We start from the raw sequence: 14,056 nt of genomic DNA on the forward strand, positions 1-14,056 counted from the left end.
TATGGTGTAAAAGAGGTGAATAAATATATTTGGGTAGCCACTTAACATTATTCAGTCTACAAATGCACAGGGCGAGCATGTAAACCCCAAGCAGACCCTGGTGATGCGAAGCAGGAATGATAGCTCTGTGCTACCAGTCTGCCTTTATGTTAAAAACATCTGCACTAAACTTACTTAACCCTAACCTAATTAAAACTAAATGTATGCCTATACTCTTGTTCAGTTCTCATCACCTGATTGCACGATATGCGTCTGCTTAATTGCTTTCGCTCAACAGACAACCGGACCACACGCATGCACAATGTTACTGGCAGCAGCAGGCAATATTTTTGAGAAATACTACAATTCTTGTGCAAAATAATATTTTTTGTGTGGCAGGAACAAGCTTTTGTAGAACTTAGTCAGACAGACCCTTAAATCATTTAAAGGAGAATTTGAAATGTTACCACAAAGAAAATAAAAACAGTACACTCTAGAAGAGCCGGTAAGGTAAATAAAAACAATGAGCAAATATGTCCTGTCACACACATGCGAGTAGGAGGACGTTGTATGGACCATGCAGAGGTAATTTCACGCCAGGCAAGGGGGTGGCGGAGTGCACTAAACTTTGTCCTGTTATCTCTGCAGACTATGCGCGAAAAAACCTGTCTGACTCAGCATTAAAGACGACACTTCTGGTTCTGACGCCCACGATGTTGTCAGAAGAAGGTCACTTCTGGTTCCCCTACATCGCTTCCGGTCTTTTCAGTTAAAACTGCCATCTTCTCAAACTTCAGTCAGTTCATGTCTGGACTCCATCAAAGACACAAATCCGTTGCAGCCAGGGATAATATATGGGTGGCTGCCCCAAACCTTTTTAAGTGTGTTAAGTCTGATCCTTTCACAGTCCATAATCTGACAAGAAGGGGAAAAGGGTAGAAATACTGACAAACCCTAGTGCTCTAAGGGTCATGGCAGCATTAAGTATCTTTCTGAATATACAAAATAACAAATCTTGCTGTTATAAAATTTCTCTAACTGCAGAAAGAGAGCTGGAAGCAACAACCCTGTCTAATACAATAATGTTCATGTTAATTGAACTGTTTAAGTAAAGAATCAAGATGAAATGGAAGTCTGCGGTCTTCATGGACCAGGAGTTCATATTGCCGATTGGGAGAAAGAAAGAAATCTCACCTCAGCAGCTTCTGCATTCTCCTTGGCTCGTTTATGAAGAAATACCCAGGAATTTTCATATCTATGAATAAAATGTAAAAATCTCTTTGATTAAGAAACAGCCACCACATGTTATGAGAAATGTTGAGAGTATCTTGTTAATTTCTTGAATGGCCTGATAAAACACATTTAATTATTTTAATAAAAAGAAAGAAGCTAAATTGACATCATTTTATAAAAAAAAATATTTATAAATATAAATACCTTTCTAATAATTCTGCCCCTGTAGAAAACTTAGGCATACAGTCTGCTCCCCTGGAACAAAGAATAAGAGTAAAAGATAATAGTTAGCGGTAAGAAGAGTTCCACTTCTGAACATTCCTTTGTTCTGGTGGCAAGCATAAGTTACATCGATGTGGAGTGATTAACCAAAATGGCGAGAAGTTTTAAAAACTTTTAAGTTGTCTAAATAATGTGTAATGCTTGACTGGCAGGAAGATACCGTATATACTCGTGGATAAGTAGGACTTGATTTTACTGTATAATTTCTGTTATTTTATAATGTTGGTCGTATAAGTCGAATGTGGGAAACTGACGCGATTAGTCCAAGAGATTACGATATGCTAACCCCTACCTGGGAGTGTAACCACGGAGCACACGGCCTTTTTATTTTCTATGTATTGTGCCTAAGTGACCAAACGGTAATAACCAAACTATTCCGAAGCGACGTTTGCACTGTTTTGTGTTTTTTGTATCTCACGCGCTCATACACCTTTATCGTAACAGCATCCCTTATCTACGGTGGAGTGTTCATCAGAAGAAAATATGAAGCTGGTTTTAAATGAAATGTCGCTGAAGTAGCAAAAGAAACTAGTAACTGCACTGCTGCAACAAAATTCGATGTGTCTGAGAAACTGATGCGAGATTGGAGGAGGCAAGAAGATGTAAAAAAAGTTAATTAAGTGTTGCATTTTTGAACGGGCGTATAAGTCTGTGTCTGATTTTATGATCGATTTTTCGGGTTTCAAGACCCGACTTATATGCGAGTATAGATGGTACTTGTGATTGAAGAAGCAGCTCTTAACCCAACTGTTAATGTAACTTGCCCCTCTGTTTTGACACTGATGGGTCATCTGATTACATTTATTTTAGGCATGGTGGTCTTGAATCGAAATGCAATAAACCTGGAATGGCTGCTAAACAAACTGCAATACGTTTGCTTCGCATTAAGTTACAACACACTATCTGCGAATGTGAATAAAATGCAATACCCTTTTCTGTTTCACTTTAACGCTGACACGAAAATTGTGTGTCGTACTGAAAAGCAATTGATGATGTGGTTGATACGTTTTTAATTATGAAATCATCAAATCTTACCAAAATTAAAACACACCACTTGCATATGCATTGCATTGCAGTTAACACTTTGAATTGCTTTTAATTTTGGCACAAATAATCTCCTATGCACGTCAGGGACCAAACATCATCAATCCACCCCACCTACGTGTCTTTGGACTGTGGAAGGAAAACCCACAGGAGCAGGCAAACACAAAAAGTGCAGAACAGAGAAATTCAACAGTACCTTTGCTTTTTCTTGATCTTCACTTCTTTCGATTTGTCGCTTAGTGTCTTAATCCTGCAATTTTACATAAAAAAATGACTTGTTACTAAACAGTTTCGGTTATACTGCTAAAGAGAGAATTTGCACTGCATATGAAAAATTGGCAAAGCACAAATGACCGAAACCGCTAACTAAAATGACCACATTAATAAAGAAAGTGACAAATATGACATATGGAGGTGCATTGTTAAACCTAATCAGCTAGACTCCATGCAGTCAGAAAAACCAAGGTGGGAAGAACAATTAGACTCCATACATGCAGAGGCTGTGTTAGGATTCAGTGCCCTGTGCTAAGGGCTTGTATGGCAGCAGCACCAACCCCTGTGTCACCATGCCACTTCAGATGCCAAGTGACATTCGACACGTATCATCAATGATCATATCTTAATTGTTTTTTTAATGATGTGTGAGCTGAATTTATCAAGAACGTCACTTACTTTGCATAAAACAATCAAAAACGTGCCTTGAGAGTCCATGCATTCACGGCCTCATGTAAACTAACAGGACTGACTACTGTGTGTGTGTGTGTGTGTGTGTGTGTGTGTGTGTGTGTGTGGTCAGCGCACCACAAGTGAAGCTAGTGCAACTGCTTAAAATGAGTTAGCAAACAACACCAGGGGAGAAAACAGCCTCACAGTCTACGTCATTAGATTTCATTACGAGACGGGGATCATCCTCACTTGCATGGAGGTGGTTTGGTTTTGGAAAGACTGATGTTGCTTAAATCAGCAAAATTACAGAGCCCTGTGGGTGTCAGGCAAAATAAATAAATAAATAAATCTATTCAACAAATTATTTTTATTGTTACCGCTAGAAACATATGCTTATCGGGCTTCTTTAATTTTGCAAGCTGTCTTGGTTGGGGGTCCTCGATTCCAAAGCATTTTTTTCCTTTCATTATTTAAAAAACTCATATAGATCCCTGCCTCCTCGCCCCACTCCATCCCGCCACTACGGCTGCAGAAGTTGGAGCAGGTGATGACACAAGGGAGAAAGCAAAAAGAGAAAAAAAAAAAAAAGTCTTTCAGCAGCCATTTCAAAAATTCAGGAATTCACAGAAGGCGAGTCTCTGCAGACTGCCATTGAAAAAAATGAGATCAAGAGCTACTTGATGGTACCTGAGGTGCAGAGTGAAGTAAATTCACTTGAGTGGTGGAAAACAGAAGAAGGACATTTCCCCCAAATGGGGAAACTTTTTTAAAAAAAGTACCTGTGCATCCCTGCCTCACACAGCCTCTCAGAGTGGGCTCTCAGCACCGGAGGAAATGTTGGAACATAAAACCGTGATGCTCTGAAGCCTGATGCTGTGGACAGACTGGTGTTTGTCACAATTCTAGAAGTTTCCTCAGTAGAACTTTACAATTAATATTTTTTCTGCGATATCTTTGTGCAATACTGGACAGAACTTGAAGTTAGTTAATTTGTTTAAAAATGTTACAAGTTTGGGTTTTTTTTTTGTATCTTTGTGCAACAGATGACAGGACTTGTTTACAAATGTGATTGTTGTTTTTTCCATTGCAGTATTAAACAGCATTTTGGATTTTTACACTCTAGCACAGTATGTTCGATTTTTTGTTCTTGCTTGTATTGTTGCACAACTCACCTGTCAGCAGAGCTGTTTGTTTCTCCAGACTATAATGTTCATGCCCTGTAGTTCAACTATGATTAATATTTTATCCCCTTTGGATGTGTATATTGTTACATTAAGGGTAAGTGTCTGTTTAAAATGCTCTCATTAGAATAGTTTTGTTGGTCTTATTGTGTAATTGTTTGGGTAAATCCTGTAGGCCACTTTGAAATGGTTTACTCCCACTTGCAATGTTTGATCTCAGCAACACTTTGACTGGTGATTTTAATGTTTTGTGCTATTATACTTCATTTTTAAGTAAATAAAATAAGCCCGGAAACTCTTGTTTCCATTAATCTCATTAGTAAGCTATAATTAACATCCTATTAACAAGACCAAGCTAGATCAGTAAGACTTTCACAAACACATTTTTAAATGATGCAACATATCGTCTAACTGTTGTTATCGTCAAGGTCCCAGAAAACAGAGATATCTTTTTGCCAGCATCGCACACCCCTAATATGCAGCTTTCTTGTGCATTTTTATAAGGTGTGTAATCCATAAAGAATTTCCTATAGAAGAATTGATTTAAATTGTAAAATACACTACCAGTCAAAGAGTGAACATATCCAGAAATTGTAATGCTTTTGATAAAAACTGATTTAAACAAACAGCCAATACATTACTACAGTTGCTAATGGCTACTACTGCTTGAAACGACCGATTTGTGACTTAACTCCCATATGACAGCACAGCCCCATTTTCAGCTTTCTTTCAGTGTTCTGACGGTCAATTCCCTTACCTTATCCTTAGTCATTTATTTGCTAATTGGTTATTAGAGAAACCTTTCTAAATACATTAGCACTGCTGACACTTGCTCTTCTTTTCAACTGGGTTGCAAGGTACTTGTGTTCCTAAAGTTAAAGTTCTGTATTCAAAAATGTCTGAAATGAAACAACTTTCACAATAAACATGTCAGAAAGAAGGTTATTCCATATGACAGACTGAACAAGAAACTAAAGATTTCATACAAAGGTGTCCATTACTGTCTTGAGAGAATAGGGCAACTGGACAAAACTGAGAGAAAAAAAATGAAGAGAAGGCCCAGATGGACAATTCTTTAAGGGAGGGCATCAGAGTGTGTAGTGTGAGAAATAAAACACCTTGCAGGTCTTCAGTTGGCTCCTTCCTTAAATACACACCAAAAATCCAGTTGGCCCTCTAATCTCAAGATACTAATAGACACCTTTACATTAAATCTTTAGTTTCTTGGCAATCTGTCATACAGAATAATCTTCATTCTGCCAAATAATTAAATAAATAAATAATTGACATATTTTTGAGAAAGCTGCTTCATTTTGGCCATTTTTGAACCCTGAACTTTAGGAATGCCTGTACCTTACAATCCAAGTGAACAGAATAACAAGTTTCAGGGGGTGTTAATGAAAGTACAAAGGTTTCTCTAATAACCAATTAGCATTTAAAACAGCTAATTAAGAAGGAGAAGCTAAGGGAGTTGATCCATTAAGACACTGAAGAAATGGCTGCAGAAAATTGGGGCTTTGCAGTCCTATGTGAATAATAAACTATCAATCAGTCATTTCAAGCAACATTAGTATTATCTTGACTGTATTTTAAAATCAATTTAATTGTATCTTGATTAAATATATATATATCAATGATCTATTAAAAGACATGAAAATGTCTGAATGTGTCCAAACGTTTGGCTGGTACTGTATGTAAGTAAACTAGTGCCCTGAAGGATTGATTTCTGCCTTGCGGGTGACACTGCCGTCATGTCCTCCGATCACCGTCCATCCCTCCATTTTCATACCTGCTTATCCTGTGGGGGTTCTCAGGACAACTGCAGTCTATCCCCAGCAAGGCAGGATCAATCCCTGGACAATCCGCCAGTCCATCACTGACTCAGACACACACACACACACACACACACACACACACACACACACACACACACACACAGAGTCTAACAGGACAACACCGATTCACCTGAGCTGCGTGTCTTTGGACTGTGTCAGGAAAGCCACGGGGAAAACATCACCCGTCATTATGAAACTCATTAGATTGTACGCAGCATTTAAAAATAGAAAGATTATTCATTGTATTTTCTTTCAAATATGGCGATTTTTAATTGTTCCCAATTAACAGATTGTTGTCTACCGCTTAAGTTCCATAAAAAAAAGTCAGCCCGCCCATCACATGATAGTCACATCTTCGCGATTTCCGCACTGAGCTGTGACAAAACCAAAAGTATTTGTGCTTTCACAATAACACAGCTTAACAAAACGAAGGCGCGCGTCGCTAAGTTTGCTTCACCAGATTACTCCGCGCAGTGACATGCACTAAATTATGTATAACAACTTAAAACCGATTTTCTGTTGGAAAACTTGAACAAACAAGGAGGCCGTTATGAGGAGGAGTTTACATTCCGATATCAACTGGGTGCTCTATGGGACAGCATTAATGTCTCACGCTGGTGTGAAAAGCCCCCGTTCTGCACAACACAACACTGGACAGGACAGCCCAGTCCACTCAATCACGACAGCGACACTCGCACAAGCCAACGAACAAGGAAATAAGAAAGGCAACAAACCCCGTGGTCAAGTCCTGCTGGACGGTCAGTAGCCGCTCTCTAAAGTTTTCAAACATTTTCCACTTATCTTCCCGTCTCTTTCACTTTCAACGCTCATGTCACTTTTTCAGGACCTCCTGCAGCTCCTCCACGCACAACCCACAGTTTAATGTTACAATTCTGAAGTGCCGCCCCCTTTTCTACGACTGCGCCGCCTCAGCTAACGGCCTGCTGCTGAGCTGACCTTCCCGAAGCGTACTTCCTGGTTTAAACGCGCGTGTTCAATACGCTGCGTCATGACGTCACCAGAGACCGCCCACAACGACTCCGGTCTGCGGCAAGTCCAATGTGGGCACATCTCAGTAAGTCGTATTTTTTTTTACTTTTTATTTATAATAAAATAATTTAGAAGCAATCAGTATTAAAAATGATAACACACAATAATGCAATAATAACAGTAAGGTTACAATACTTCAAGTATATGAATAAGCGATAATAACAAAATCGCCATACTAGACAATTAAAAGAGGTGTAAAAGGTTTCTATATACAATACAGCGCAGATATTTTTTTGTTTTTATGAAAGTTTAAGAGGCGCAATGAAAGTCTGAAATTCAAATAAAAAGGGATTGACAGATGGAATATTGTGGCTAAATTTGCATTTGTAAATATGAAATTTACTCATAAGAATAATTTCTAATTTTTCAGAAAAAAGTGTGTCAAGAAATGCTACTTGGGCTCTTTTCATACAAACAGCAATATGCCTGTATAGTGCCTGACTGGGGCTGTCACTGCCAAGTCAGGGGTTTTCTTTCTTTTTAGACATTCTGGCATAGTGTGTTCAAACCATAGTGTGTGTATTGGAGAGACCATCGAAGGAACCACACAGGACACCAGGTAAACCTTTGGTGGATACCAGAAGACTTTAGCGTTACAATATTTTTATTTATCTATCAATTTATGTATTTATTTAAAAAGCTTCTGTAAAAAGTCATCTCTTCCCCTGGAGAAAAGTACAGTGCTATCTATCTATTATATCTGCCTTTCTCTCTATATTGTAGTGTCTTTCATTTCTAGCTTTCTTTTATAGTGCCTTTCATATCTATTTATTCGTTTATTATGTTATGCCTTTCATAGCTATCTATTGTGGACCACCAGGGGGCGTACTGCTCCCCAATCTCCGACACAGACAGGCCGAGACACAAGTCTTGTCAAATTGCACGTTTTGTTTAAGTGGGGAAGTGTTCTTCTCTTGCTCCCCACTTCACAGCACAGTACACAAAGCACCAAACACAACACAATACACTCCTTCTCTCTCTCTTCCTTCCTCTGGCGCCTCCACTCCTCCTCCCAAGCTTTGTCCTCCACCTCCCTGACTGGTGGTATCCTCAAAAGTGCTCCAGGTGTTTCACACCCTTCTTCCGACTCGACTGCACTTCCTGGTGTGGTGGCAGTGGTTCCTCCAATGACTCAGCTGCACCTGCAGCACCCCCTGGTGGCCCCCACGGAGCCCAACAGGGCTGCTCCAAACTACAACTCCCAACATGCCCTTTCGGGGATCTGTGGTGCTGTAGCGACCCTGGGGGGCTGCCCTCTTGTGTCTTGGGGAAGATAGTGACTCCAACATAGTCTCTCCCTTGGTCCTTCTACCCAGGTGGAGTCCCGGCCGGGTAAGAGCCCTGGCCATCCATCACACTACCTATCTGGCTGTTATGTAGCACCTTTCATATCGATAGATAGAGTTTTAGTATAGTAGGCAAGATAGATAGATAGATAGATAGATAGATAGATAGATAGATATAGTACAATAACTATCTTCAGTTTGTTAGAGACAGCACCAAAGATGTATTCCATATGTGTAGCCCTTGCTGTAGACTCCATGACTCCATCTATGTAACAGTACAATGATGTTAATGTTAGGCTTTACTAAAAAGTAGTAGTCTTTAAAGTGAGTACAGCTGAAGTAAAAGAATGCCCTTTTCAAGAGGTCTTTATATCAGTCTGCCTTTAACATGTAACACTTACTCTAATTTAATCTCGCCTACCTTATCAAGTCTGCGCTGGTTTGAATAGCATGTTACAGCTCAAAGTTTTGTGTAGAAATCACAATATAGCATCTGCATAGCCCTACGAAAGTGATACAAGTTTTAAAATATAAAACACGCCTCACGCACTCCAAGCTTGTTTTTCTATGATGTCTAAATCGGCCTGGTGGTGCGTGAATTCCATAACCGATCGCCTTCCTGGACAGAACGGCTCCTCGTAGTTGTAGTAACCTCCGTTGAGCAGCAGAGGGCAGCAGTGCGCCTTGGTCGCTGTTGGACTTGTCAGCCGCTAATGAAGACGTTTTCGCTGAATAAGAAGCCAGAGGTGCATAACGTGTTGTTCCTGGAGGTATATTTCCAATTTAAGAAAGTAAAGGAATCGATCCATTGTGGCACAAGAAGGATCAGCATTTGTTCTTTTCTATAAAGAACGCAGTAGGGTTGTAGATGACAGTTACACCAATTGCAACGTTTCTTGTATTATACTGTTTTCCTTCTGCTGAAATGCATTTCGTGTTTTCTTCACTTTATATCTTTGTTGGTCACGCTGCATAGAGAGCTACAGTATAACTGAACGAAGTGGAAGTCTATAAACTCACGTGTTATAAGAATTATGTTTTCAATATCTTTTGCTCTAAAACAATCTCCTGTACATTAAAGCTCGATTTTAAATGGTGCAGTTCCTAGTAGAAGCCATCCGAAGGCAGCAGCGTTACTCTTCTCGCCCACTTACTGTTAATTATTTCCGGCGCTGGGTTAGTGCCATGAAAGGCTGGCATTTATTGATTAAAGGGTGTTAATTAGGGTCGCATTTCTAGTCACGATCCCACATCACGGATTAACCTGGCTATCACTGCCGTAGCCTTCCTTACAGCTTTGAGCGCCTCGAGGTGTCACCCATTTAAAGTGGAATAACTAAAGGATTATTCACAGTAAAGATTAAAAGTAGAGGGGAACTTTTATGTTGCCTGCAGAGAATCTTGTAAACGGTCCTTATTTTGTAAGGCACCCCATAAGTTTTGCCACAGATCCTGTCATTTTTCACTTTTTAGCCCAGGTGTTTGCAACTTGCAAATATGCAGACCACCGAGACACAAATTAAACAGGCGGGCCTCAGGCCACCACAGTCCTGAAGACAACAGGCTCAGCATCTCCTAGAAATGGCTGCCACTTCAGTGTTTGACAGCTGTGCAAAAGTACAAAGTGGGCTGATTGTGACCTTCCACTAGTTTTGGAGGGGCTTCCACTCTGCAATGACTGAAATAGACAATTTCATTTTATATGGCACCTTTTCTCTAGTGAATACATGGACCTTAACAAATGGAGAGCATGGGAAAATGGAGGGAGCTGCTCAGCAGTGAAAATTGAATGGGTCACTTCATATGGCATTAGGGATGTCTGTCACACAATGTGCATCAGAGGGTCACTTTCCAGGTTCCTCCCAAGCATCTAATACCACTGAGGACCAAGAGGGGGCACTGCTGCTAATTGGTTTCATCTTCCTTTACCCACACGGGTCAGAGAAACCTCCCCACGAGGGCAACTGACTCCGCCCCTTCCTGCCCCCACAAGATAAAAGGTTAGCCGCCCAGAAAGGAGGTGTCATTTGGTGATGAAAGAGCTGGAGAGGCGGAGTTCCTTTGAGTCGTAACAAGAAACCGTACTAGGCAGCAGTTTTGTGTTAGAACACCAGAGGGCGACATTTCTGTTTCTAACCACAGAGTGGCAGCCCAGCATTTATCGACTCATTATTACCTCAGACCACCCTCGTCACAATACCAGAATTCTTGCATTTGGTACCGACACCAGTGAAATGTCACAATACTCGGCAAAAAAGCCTTTCACCAGCTTTGAAATTAAAAGCACCTTGGTTATTTAAGCTGACAGTAGTGTGCCTTTTTCTTTAATAGAACTAGGGGGTTCTGCCCCCTGCTTGTTTCGCTCGCCAACCCCCAGGCGGGCACTATGCACCAGCCACTTCACGTCTCTGCCTCTCGCATATGTGGATTTCACTTTCACCAAACAACAAATCTTTTAATTCTCGTGGAGACGCCTCTTCATTGGGAAGAAACGCTACTTTTCCCTGATGGCAACACAAATTAGACGATCTACAAGACTCCGACTTAAACTTTAAAGTCAAACAATATCTACACACCTATGTCCATCTATTCAACCTCTTTTCGCTGTACCGTTATTTCCCTGAGTAATAATCTCCGTTTGTTTGTGCTAATGTGATCTTTATTGTCAGTTTTGTGAGACTGTTGAATTTTAGTACTTTCATTATCTCTAACCTGCTCTGTATGGGTATCGCGCCAGCATTTTTAAATTCTTTATGATGTTCTACTTTGTCTTCTACTCTTTGTCTTTTATTTCCGACCCCGCTTGGAGCTGAGAGCACAGGACCTGTGTCTGCCAATAGCATTCACACGAATGAGACGTGAGTGGACCGTGGGCGTGGCTGTAAATGTGAGGGCGGGACTTGGAAAAATCTCTTGGCAAAAAGTCTCGTTTCGCGGGACCTGAAATGATCTCCGAGAAAGTCTCGTCCCAGGATTTCCTTTCATACTAGAGAGACATAATTTGTGAAGAAAAATGCAAAAGAACAGTAAGCTAAAGCAGTAGAAAAAGAAACGGGACTTTGCGACAGGGATGAATGCCTGGCTGTACCGTAACACAGTTTCACTCAGGCCCACAAGGGGGCATAACTCTACATGTTTGCCCACCCATGTATCTCCCTGTCATTGATAAAATCTTTTAATTAAACCAACTCAGGCCTTGCCTTGTTCGGGGGTCCAGGGGATCACTCAAGAGTGCCCCCTACTGATCACAGTGTACTTCCATTTTCTAAGTGATGTGCACTTCCATAGTGCGGATAAGCACCAAATATTTCAGTTTCTAGATTTTTCTTTTTTTTTATCATGAAGTAATGACCCTGGCACCGAGGCAGTATGACAAATATTTAAGCAGGGCTCCCTGATTGTCATCATTAGCCAAGCTTCCCAATCGGAATCATCCATTCCATGTGAACAAATTGTACAGAAATGAATATCTGATAGGACCGAGGCTGCGTTTCTTTCCCTCTTTTGACCTTATCCGGGCTCAGCTGTGGCAGAGCAAAAGTTATTACTGGATTTGATAGATTGACTGATTGTGCAACAATTTGTGGTTTCGGCACAATCCAAGGCAGCACCCGACATATAAATTAGAATTGCACATCCTATTATGCTAAGCCTTCAAATGCCTGTTGCTGCTTTTCAGATGTTACATGGGATGCAGCTTCGTCATTTTTGGGTTATTTAAAAGTAATTAGAATAAAACATCAGCAGCAATGGAGATGGAATTCAAATGCTGGGACTGTGGGTTGTCCTGTGATGAAGCCTGGCGTGCGTTTTAAAATCCTTTCAAGGCATTCTTCGCAAATATGTCACGACCAACATTAAAACGAACAAAGTGTTCATCTCTCAGTTTTACAGGTATGGCGTTGTGCCGAATGGTGACTGGAGTTTCATTGACCGCACCACTGACTGCGGGCTTTTCTTCTAACCTGCTTCGCAATCCATCAGGCATTTCGAACTCTAACTCAGGGGTCCCCAAGTCTGGTCCTGGAGGACCACCGTGGCTGCAGGTTTTCATTCTAATCCTTATCTGAATGAGTGACCTGTTTTGGCTGCTAATTAACGTCTTTTGAATTCATTTGAATTGACTTGTTCTTGAAGACTCTGCCCCCTTAATTGTTTCTTTTTCCTTAATTAGCAGCCAAACAATAATGAGGTACAAAATGAGCCAAAACAACTGGTGTCCATCATACAGTATCTGAAAATAAAGAATGGTGAAGGTCTCAGGAAAGTTGATCTGCTCAGGTCCCCCAAATCAACAATTTCAGAAATGTCTGCTAATGAACCACGAGAGCAACAACAAGCAAAGGAATTAAAGAACGAGTTTAATTAACAACAAGAATCAACACCTCATTAAGCAGCTGGTTGGAGTGAAATTGGTTGGCGTTTGAGGCCCTGACTTAGCTGGTCTTCTGTCGGCTCCCTCACTTCACATTTCATTTCTGGTTGGGTGCCATTTAAGGAAAGAAATGAAGCAAATCAGAGGAACGATGGAGAAATTCAGGGGAACAAATCTTAACAAAAGCAATTCAGTTAAAATAAACTCACAAGAAGTTAATTAGCAGCACAAACAGGGCACTCATTAAAAGAAAAAAAGGTTTAGAATGAAAACCTGCCGCCATGGTGGTCCTCCAGGACCGGACTTGGCGACCCCTGCTCTAACTGGTTTCATTGTTTAATTAGCTGTTGTAATATCATGGGATTTGTGAGACTTTCCAAGTCCGTTTACTGGCTTGGTTTACTCCTTCACCTTAAGATTAACACACACAAACACACACACACACAGTGATCCTCCTTGAGATGTGTCAGGAACTTGGCTTGGGTCCGTCCACCTGTGGAAAACTGACATCATTTAGAAAGTCGCACGTGTTTTAGGTATGGAATGTCCTGCAATTCACCTTGCATGTCCAAACAAAAACCAAACCATGAAGTCCAAGGAACTCTCTGTAGACCTCCATGAGCAAACTGTGGTGAGGCAAAGATCAGGGCAAGGGGATCAAACCATTTCTAAAGCCTTGAGCGTTCACAGTGGCTCCCAGAGTTGTGAAATGGAAGCCATTTGGAACCATCCGGACTGACTTAACTGGGCAAGAAGGGCCTTGGTCAGGGAGGTGAGACTAAAATGGAACTCTTTAGGCCGGGATTCAAGCACTATACCTGGTGTAAAAGCAGGGGATCTCAGTAATCTCAATTAATTGTGAAATGGAACAAGTTTTGAATCAACCAGGACTCTTTCTAGAGTTGGCTGTCTGGCCAAACTAAATAACTGGGCAAGAAGGGTGTTGTTGGTCAGGAAGGTGACCAGGAACCCATTGGCGACTCTAACGGAGCTTCAGAAGCCAGTTGCTGGGATGGGGAAAACCTTTCAGAAGGACAGCCATCTCAGCAGCACTCCATCAAACAGGCGTTTATAGTAGAATGGCCACATGGGAGCCACTCTTGAGCAAAAAGCTTATGACAGCCC

The 14,056-nt window shown here is 41.0% G+C and overlaps 2 protein-coding genes across 3 annotated transcripts in view; both read right to left on the reverse strand.

The window, feature by feature from the left end:
• The window catches only part of dtnbp1a (dystrobrevin binding protein 1a), a 97,130-nt gene extending 89,938 nt beyond the window's left edge, over positions 1 to 7,192 (reverse strand). The window contains exons 1-4 of one of the 2 annotated variants that reach the window (XM_028817633.2): positions 6,955 to 7,192; positions 2,735 to 2,788; positions 1,417 to 1,467; positions 1,174 to 1,234 (exon numbers count right to left, since the gene is read on the reverse strand). In XM_028817633.2, the coding sequence (XP_028673466.1) occupies positions 1,174 to 1,234; positions 1,417 to 1,467; positions 2,735 to 2,788; positions 6,955 to 7,010 (222 nt within the window). In that variant the 5' untranslated portion in view covers positions 7,011 to 7,192. The remainder of the gene's footprint in view (positions 1 to 1,173; positions 1,235 to 1,416; positions 1,468 to 2,734; positions 2,789 to 6,954) is intronic. The other variant, XM_051935510.1, reaches the window with a different exon arrangement.
• Positions 1 to 14,056, reverse strand: part of tbc1d31 (TBC1 domain family, member 31) — a 1,102,325-nt gene that overhangs the window by 623,406 nt on the left and 464,863 nt on the right. The window lies entirely within an intron of this gene.

This window comes from Erpetoichthys calabaricus, chromosome 13, assembly GCF_900747795.2.
Source record: "Erpetoichthys calabaricus chromosome 13, fErpCal1.3, whole genome shotgun sequence".
Lineage (NCBI taxonomy): Eukaryota > Metazoa > Chordata > Cladistia > Polypteriformes > Polypteridae > Erpetoichthys > Erpetoichthys calabaricus.